The following is an 8,776-nucleotide window of genomic DNA, read 5'->3' on the forward strand; positions in this document are numbered from 1 at the left end:
TATTGCATTGTAGAAAAATATATTTACATCCAGTCATTGTGTTACTGATTTGTCATTCTAATACAAGAAATTATGTAATAAAATATTAATTAATATTGATCAAAAGTAACCTCGTAATATTGGGCAAAAGAATGCCCAAAATTTTTTTACACGTACAACTTTGTTCGTGAAAACGTTTTTGCTTTCGATTTGTGCGGTCATTGCCATGACGTCACTTCCCGTGGCGAAGAGTATTTTCCTGTCCTACTGACCACGCAGGACGATGAGAAACGTTCCTCTTTGACTGTTACACTTTTTCCCATTTTACTGCTGCCACCTTTTGCAACTGTAACTCTTTTATTGTCCTCCTGCACGTTTGATGCAAATGTAAAAGTCTTCTCGCGATTCCGGATCATTATTACAAAACCATTTGAGGAAATCGCTACTTTCAACAAATGAGCAAAGGGTGAGAAACAGTCTGCTTCAATGGCGCTAATGTTAGCAGATTACTTAGCGTCACATACGCAGTTAAATTATTCTAAATTATTTTTAGTAGCAGATATTACCAACCATAACCAAACGAGGGCACATCTCTCCAAACCAACCGTGTTTTATATAAATATTTGCGACGGGTAGTTTGGACGAGTTTGAGGGTGACCGCTATGTAGCAACTCATGCTAAAGAGACAACACATCAATTGTATGAAATCGCCATGTTTATAGCTAAGCTCTGCAAAAGAAATCACATGCCATTATTGTGAACGATTTAACAAACATCTTCCCTGGCCACTAATATGTAACTGTAATAGTTGCATTAAGTTTGCCCTTTGTGTCTGTGCACTGTTCTGAAATCATCAATGGCTAATATATTGTTTTGATCATGTGATGTGTTTCTTGCGAATATTAGTTTGTTGCAATAAGTCGGTTACAATGCATAATGTTATTATTGACTGATGGTGTCAAATGTTGACTTGATGTTTTTGCACAGCCAAATGAGTGGCCCAACATTCCCCTCGCCCATTGCCGAGATGGCAGAAATCAACCGCATCCACTATGATCTGCAGTACACAGAGGGGATCAACCAGAGGATGCGCATACCTGAGATGCTCAAAATGTCTCTTCAAGGCCAGGAGGACTCTGGTGCTGCTTCGCAGCATCTTCCTCACAGTGTTACAATGCAAGTTCCGGAAAGAATTGTTGTCTCAGGTTCGTAAACACTGAATAAGATGACTAATATATTTATTTTAAAAGCTGTGATGACATTTATTGATATATTTATATATAAGTTACATTTCTGTTGTCTTCCATGAAAGCAGACTGATATTTTTGTTGAATCTAAAGTGGCGTGATGCGGTTCTGCCTTTTCAAATGATACAAGAATTCCTTCTTATTTCAGGAGACAATGATCACCAGTTCTCAAGACCAAGAGACCTGGATTTAATCCAGTCTACGCCTTTAGAAGCCTTGTCCCTGAAGACCCCGCCGAGAGTACTCACACTCAGTGAGCGACCTCTCGACTTCCTGGAGGACGATCATAGAGCAACTCCAGATAGTGAGGCCACGGTAAGTGAGAGAGCAATCAATACTGTTCCATTACAATGTGGGAAAATCGATGAAGTAAAACTCAAGATTTACAGTAAATATTACTAAGTCATTATTTATTTTAGCTGCGGCGTCAAGGGCGATCGAGACGAGAACGCTCAGCTAGTGAGAACGCAGCTGTCCGTCATAGTAGCCAACTGACGCATAGCGATTCAGCGTAAGTATTTGTTCAGTTGTTGGTGACACAAAGTTCTTGCACGCTACATCTTTTTCCTCCTTCTTTCTACTCTCATCTTTTACCTTTTTTTTTTCCCAAAGGAGACGTTGTTGTCTTTGTTGCCACGGTATCATCAAATGAAAGACTCCCTTAGCGCTTAAGAAAACGAAAATAGTTTTGCCACATGATCCCTTTTTTCCTCGCTCATATGATTTCGTAACTTGTAATGTGTTTTTCTTGGCTTTTGCTTTGCATTTGATGTAGTAATAGTAAAACTATTTATTGGCCATGGAGGATAAACCTTTCCATTTCTTTCAGCATGGTCAGCATTCCTAAAAAAATAAGGCATGTAATTAAAATTATTTATTTATTTATTTAGCTCAGGCCTCTAATTTGCACGCCATCCTCCTGGCTGTTTTTGTTTGGTGCTTTGGATGTGACAAAATTCCCTCTAGCTAATTTAGCAGTGTTGCTTAACACAGCTGCAAAACTGACACATTTTAAGATAGTTCCTTTTCCTCATTTCTCTCCCCTCTCCTTCCCTGTTTTCTTCTCTCTTCCTGTTTCCTGTCCTTCATATTTTCTCCAAATTGGCTGCTCAATGGTTGCCTCCAAGCAGTGCAACAGTATCCCCCTCAGCAACTCTTCACCCCCCTTCCCCTCCCAATGTGGCTGAAGAAGACCACAACCTGTACACCGCTAGTGGCGTTTTATCTTTCCTCCAGTGCACTACACGTCGGGCCTACCAGCAGGTCCTTGAGGTCTTGGATGAACACCCTCGCAGGTGACCTCCCTATTGTCACAGTTTCTCATTCGGCCAGCGAAGGGAGCATCACGCAGCTAGTAATCAAGCCACCTTACCACCTACCTAGAAACGAACTGGGAAGTCCTGCACACCTAAGAGTCCATTTTCAAAGGAGACAATGTAGTCAAATAAACCTTTGCTTTGCCTGATTAGTCACATTCTTACTGGTTGTTTACTAAAGCAAAGAATGTGACCAATCTGGTTAACATTCACTAACAATACTGCAAGTCATGAGAGATGTGATACGTAAATCCAACTAACATTCAGTCCAGACTAAAATGTCTTTTTGGCCCAGTTTGAAAAGCGATGAAGAAATGTATTTCATTTAATGTCCTTGGGTGTTTTACGTTTGGGAAGGTCATCCTCATTTTTGCATGCTTGTGAAACTGTGCTTTGTGCAAGTGCTAGCTCTTATGTTTCCCCTTTTCCCCAAACCTGTATTTCCTCACCCCTGTAGAAAACCGTCACTGCGAGGGGGGTCAGCTTCAAGCTCCAACCCCCTGCATGAATCCAGGTAACATCACGTAGCACTCCGTTTTCATTTTGTTCCTCTCCTTTCACCCATCTTTTCCTACCTATTCCTTTCATGCACTGTTTGTCTTGAAATCAATACATTAACTTGCAAAGCCTGGAGCAAAAATGATTTCATAGAAGCTGTTGTTTCAGGCTTGCACTATCAACATGTGAGGCGTCTCTGGACGGGGGATCCGACGACATGACCGTCGTGGATGCAGCAACACTTCGACGACAGGTTGGGTCTTCACAGAAGCATTCGTATTGAGTGGCTAAAAGAGCCGATGTGGCAAAAGCGTAACTCAATTTTACTTGACCTTTGTAGCTTATCAAGTTGAATCGACGGCTTCAGCTTTTGGAAGAAGAGAATAAGGAGCGAGCAAAACGGGAGATGATCCTCTACTCGGTCACTGTCGCTTTTTGGCTTGTCAACACGTGGGTGTGGTTAAGACGCTGAATACGTCAGTGTTACAAAACAAGTCAACATAATTTTCCCATTGTGTGTGCGACACAGTTACACTTGCTGCCACCTGGCTGAGCAAGACCATAGCCTATTGCACGACATGCTCATGTTTATTTATCATGTATGTTTGTACAGTGTTCTTTTTGGCGTTTATATACTTTTGTTAGTTTTTCTTTCCAGTCATGTTTTGCTTTTAATTACACATGTTGAGCAATGCTAAGCATGACTTGTAAATACTGTATGTATCACTTCAGAAAGGAGTAATGCTATATTTTGTTTCCAAATATCAATGTTGCGCAATGCAGTGTGACTTTAGAAGGAGTAATTCATTAATAAAGTACAGTTCTGTTTACCAAAGAAAGAAATTAAGATTTAAGTTTGATATTTATTATAGACCAACCTTTTTTAAAGAGTGAGCAACTTGTGTAATGAATGGTTTAAGAGATGCACATTTGATATATGACTGAAACAACAAATTTGCTCACATTATCTTTAATATTATGTTTGTATTAATAATCATTTTCATACTATCATATGAAATACACTTAAAAATAATGTTGCAAAAATTAGTCCAGAGCACAAAATGACAGTGTTGCAAAGTTAATGGTAGAATAAAAACAATTCAATGACAGATGATTACCTAGAAACAACATGAAAAAGAAAATCAATTTTTCCAACAATTTTGTCCATGTGTCCACACATCTGCTGCAAGACAGGTTATCAATCTGACACCAGTCAATCAGAGACCATCTCAACTTTACAGCTCCTCAATCAGGCATTGTGGTTTACGGGACTTTTGACTTGTTTGAAAGTTTGCAACTGGTTTAGGAGCATCCCCATCTTCTGGATATATCAATGATGAATCGGGAGCTTTGGTTGACTTGGACAAACCTGAAGTCACCGGATTATCTACACTAAAAGTATATTTCCTGACTGAATCCTCATCATTGCCATCCCCTGAAATTACTTCTATCCTTGGTCTCACCATTATATCGGAAAACATTTCAGAGACGTTTTCTGGCTCCAGATCCTCCAGGTCAGGCAGATCATCAACATGTAAGGGAGGAGTTAGTGGAATGGTTTCTAATTGTGCGGCATCCACCAGTTCAGTCACAAGTGGACCAGAACCATGTAATGATTCAGGAGAAGGAAGTAGTTGATGTGCATCGCTTAGAATCACTTCCCCAATATTTTCCTTTTGTGTTTCTTTGCGTGATTGCTGATCATATTTATTGGCGTCAGAATATTTGTTTGGATGCTCTTTGTCAGGCAGCTGTTTAGTTTTGTTTTGGATAAACTCCTCATGGGCATCCAAGGACTCCTGAACAAATACTTGAATTTGCTCTTCAGGTGGCTCCTCACAAGAAACATCAACAGCTTCACCTGAAATTACGCAAAAAGGGCAAAGGTCAGTGATCACGCTACTGGTGAATTATGACCTTAGCCAATGACTTTGACTATAATACAAGGTGTATATAATCCACAAATACATTTTAAAAAGACAAATGTAAGTGTTGGTGAGTCGGAATTGTTGAAGCCACAGAAACAAATGTTTCTTTGAAAAAAGTATTCAAACTACCAACCTCCCTCGCCGTTCACTTCAATGTGTTGTTTCGCCTGAGCTTTTTTCCGAATCATTGCCAAAGCATCCAAGCCCTTCTGAATTTGTCTCCTTTCTCGTGTGGTCCATTCTTCTCTCTCCTTTCGTTCCTGCTCAATTCCACCAAGTGCCCAAGCCTCTGCACACGCTTTGTCTTTGGGGAAAACAGGCCTGTCATCAAGGAAGGTTAGCTGCTTGAGACGGACGATCAAGGTCTTTCTGTAGTTGGGGATCTTTTTCACAACTTCATTTCCCATCAAGTTAAGTACTCGTAGTTCCGGCATGGTTTCAAGCACAGCAAGAATACCGGGATCCGTTAAAAGATTGTGAGACAGATCCAGCACACTGATAGATGGACATTGACTCAGATGCTCTATGCCCCCAATTCCCTCCAGTTTGTTATGGGCAATCTGCAGAGTACCAAGTTGAGGAAGGCAGGAAATGTTCTCAATAGTCTGTATGTAGTTATTGGAGACATTTAGAGTAGACAAACTTGTTAAGGGTTCGAGATTTTCCAGCTTGCGTATGAGGTTCTGCTGAAGAAACAGACAGCGGAGGTCAACTTGTGCATTCAAGTTACCAATCTGTTGCAGCCCATTGCTTTCCAGCCAAAGACACTTAAGTCCTGTGTACTCATCCAAATTTTCAATGTTGGAAAATCCTTTAAAATGCAGATACAAGGTGTCATTCAGGCATGGTGTTGAGTAGAGTTTGTATTGCTTACAGTGGTCTTTGAGAAATGTCTTGGTCATCCGTGGCCCTGACAGCTTTGCTTGTTCTTTCTTTTCTCCATGCTCATCCTGCATAGTGGCAACTTCAGCAGATGTTTTGTTGTCTTCATGCTTTACTGGAAAGACTGTTGATGTTTCATCGGAATTTGTTTCACCAACCTCAGGAAGCAACATTGTATAATTGTAAATCCAAAATAAATCTTTAGCAGGCTGTCGTTAGAGACTTAGACTGAGTTGATGTTTTTTTGTTTCTATGGCAACGCTCCGATAACTGGACTTGTCACTTGTTTCCCGTCGGACTGATTTAGCTGACGTACACTACCGGTAAAGAAATAAGCATGGCGTCGAGTATTATTATTAATCGAGGCGCGTTAATGTTTGGAACATATTGCCAACATTTGAGTTGGAATGTTACAGTCACGCAGGTTCGAGGGATAAAACGTTGGATGAGGGCCTACACACACCTAATGGCAAGAAAGTTAAAGCTTGAAGGTCCTCCACCTCCGAAACCAAGGTGAGGCTAACGCGTCGGCTAAAAGATCACCTCAAGTACCATTAATGGGATGGATCAGACAGTTGTTTTAACTTTGTATTGCATTGCACTCTGATTGCCACTTGGTCTCGTGAGGACCGTGAGCATCGTTATGACATTTGTGATTTCTTTCAGATCTCAACACCCAAATTGGGATTATCATGCTGAGGTTCAGGCTTTCAGCACCCGCCTCCATGAGAACTTTTCCCTGGAGCAATTGAAAACAGCGTTCATAAATCCCTGTTACTTACAGGCAGAGCTGAAAAAGAGACAAGACATCGGCATAGACTCTGAGATCACTGCTCTTTCTCTGAATGATAATATTGAGCTGAGTGCACGGGGAGATGCCTTCACAACAAGCTTCCTCACGGATTGGTGCAGGGCAAGCTTTCCCAGCCTGCCAACACAAGGGGTGGAGAGTATTGTGAGACACCTCACCAGTGTACCCCTAGTAAGCAATGTTGCTCAAAATCTTGGCATTGAGGATCTAACCATGAGTTTAGAATTCCCCGTCCCGGACAATGTGCTTCATTCTACATTCATGGCAGTGATTGGAGCACTTCTTGACAGCAGTGGAACACAGCGTGCAGGGTATTTCCTCAGGGTAAGAATTGATCAATCAATCAGTTCAAATAATGAGATCAGAGACCTTGGTATGCTTAGTTGTCTGAAAATAAAGTGTTACATGGATTTGTGATCTTCTCAACCACAGGATTTCCTCGTTTCCCAGCTAATTGGAAAAGACTTGTTTGATATGTGGACAGTGGTCAATCCTATGGGCATTCTGGTGGAGGAACTCAAGAAGAAGAATGTTCCCCTACCAGAGCCCCGCCTCATCAGGTCTGCTGGGTCCAGCACTGTTCTGCCGCTCTATTTTGTTGGTTTGTACAGGTATGTCTATTAACGTATATTTTGTCATATTTTTTGTTTTATTTATTTTGTCTTCTCCTTTTTATAAATTTAGTGATAAGAAGCTCCTGGCCCAGGGTCCAGGTGAGACACTTATTGCGGCAGAGGAGGAGGCAGCTCGTGTGGCCCTGCGGAAACTCTACGGCTACACTGAAGATCGCAGACCCTTCGACTTTAGTCCACAACCACAGAACGAGCGTCCTTTACTTCAAACAGTTAGCAGCAATTAATATATCAAGAATGTTTGGGTTGCTAATTATAGCTAGGGAACATCTGTTTATCTTGGTATGGCGCCGTGAGTGGCTGCCTCCCAGCAGTGTTCTCTCTTTTCCTCTTTATTTCCTTATTTTCTCCTTTTTCTTTCTGTCTTTTTGTCCATTCGGCGATGCTGGTGCCTTCTACCGCACCTCGGTACCTCTTCGGATCGGATATTTTATTTTATTTATTTTTTCTTCCTGGGACCGGACCGGGATCATCGGTCGAGGCCGGCGTAACTCTACGACGGCTTCCTGCTTATCCGACCAGTGATGACCGGGTCCCTCGCATTGGCCTTGCAGCCGCAACACCTGTGGGGAGTCCGCTCCCTCGTGCTCGTCGGAACCGACGACTTTCGCCATGCTAGCCCCGTGGTGGCCATCTGCACGTCCCCCGACAGGGTGCCCGGGACGCTGCTCACACGTTTGCCTGCTTTGTGATGTTTTCACCGATTCACCACCACGGTCCATTGGGCGCCGTTGAACTGGACTGCCCTTACACCTGTCGATGGACCCCGTGGAGGCTATTTTGTGTGTTTTGGGGTGTTCTCTTGTATTGAGGGGTGCTAGGTGGCCGCTGTTGCTTTTTTTCCCTTTGTCTTTTAGCTTTGATTTGCTTTGATGGCTTTTATCTTGTGCACTTTCTGACTTTCTTTGTGGCGCCGTTGTGTGGCAGCCTTGTGAGAGCCTATTGAGTTGCGCTCATGCCATCTGTGTGTTTTTTGTATACCCACTCTGTGGTATGGATACTGCTGGGGCCTGAATTTCCCCACCCCTGGGGATCAATAAATATTCAATCAATCAATCAATCAATCAATCTTCCCTACTTGGTGTCAGTAAAACAATGTACTTATATTGCTCATTGTCTATCTTGTGGTTTTTATATGTCTATCCAAAAAAAACACAATATTCATTAAGATTCAAGTTTTGTATTGAATACAAGAACATCGGATCATGTTAAAAAAATTCCTTGTCTTTTTATTAAATATCCAATGTAAATATGATTTACAATTGTAGTCTGTTATCTGTTCACTTAAAAAAAATCATGTGTGATCTGTTGTAGTCATGAGAACGTTGTCATGTCAATGAGGCACAGATTATGGAATCGGTACTTGCATGCAATTGTCTGTTTTTCTTGTGTGGTGGACTATAATGATCATGTCACACATGCAAGACATTTTAAATGGCATTCATGAGAAATATTTTACAGTTTTCATTTCAGTATTGAATTG

The 8,776-nt window shown here is 41.6% G+C and overlaps 3 protein-coding genes across 5 annotated transcripts; 2 read left to right on the forward strand and 1 right to left on the reverse strand.

Moving 5' to 3' along the window:
* The first annotated feature begins 233 nt into the window (after positions 1–233).
* Positions 234–3,883, forward strand: mffa (mitochondrial fission factor a). 3 transcript variants are annotated; one of them, XM_061281622.1, is made up of 8 exons: positions 234–445; positions 967–1,184; positions 1,375–1,541; positions 1,646–1,737; positions 2,357–2,521; positions 3,000–3,056; positions 3,209–3,293; positions 3,381–3,883. In XM_061281622.1, exons 1-8 carry the CDS (start codon positions 435–437, stop codon positions 3,510–3,512), a joined length of 927 nt encoding a protein of 308 aa, XP_061137606.1. In that variant the 5' UTR covers positions 234–434; the 3' UTR covers positions 3,513–3,883. The 3 variants fall into 3 exon arrangements, with proteins under 3 accessions (XP_061137606.1, XP_061137608.1, XP_061137609.1); XM_061281624.1 differs by lacking the exon at positions 2,357–2,521; XM_061281625.1 differs by lacking the exons at positions 2,357–2,521; positions 3,000–3,056.
* Positions 3,884–4,058: 175 nt separating this feature from the next.
* On the reverse strand, positions 4,059–6,158 carry dnaaf1 (dynein axonemal assembly factor 1). Its single transcript, XM_061280891.1, has 2 exons — positions 5,102–6,158; positions 4,059–4,901 (listed from the first exon to the last, which is right to left on the reverse strand). Exons 1-2 carry the CDS (start codon positions 6,021–6,023, stop codon positions 4,276–4,278), a joined length of 1,548 nt encoding a protein of 515 aa, XP_061136875.1. The 5' UTR covers positions 6,024–6,158; the 3' UTR covers positions 4,059–4,275.
* Positions 6,149–8,548, forward strand: mrpl44 (mitochondrial ribosomal protein L44). The gene is made up of 5 exons (XM_061280892.1): positions 6,149–6,363; positions 6,517–6,985; positions 7,094–7,272; positions 7,346–7,561; positions 8,361–8,548. The coding sequence occupies exons 1-4, from the start codon at positions 6,188–6,190 to the stop codon at positions 7,518–7,520; spliced, it is 999 nt and encodes a 332-aa protein (XP_061136876.1). The 5' UTR covers positions 6,149–6,187; the 3' UTR covers positions 7,521–7,561; positions 8,361–8,548.
* The last annotated feature ends 228 nt before the right edge of the window (positions 8,549–8,776 follow it).

Source organism: Syngnathus typhle, linkage group LG6 (assembly GCF_033458585.1).
Source record: "Syngnathus typhle isolate RoL2023-S1 ecotype Sweden linkage group LG6, RoL_Styp_1.0, whole genome shotgun sequence".
In the NCBI taxonomy this organism is placed as follows: Eukaryota; Metazoa; Chordata; class Actinopteri; order Syngnathiformes; family Syngnathidae; genus Syngnathus; species Syngnathus typhle.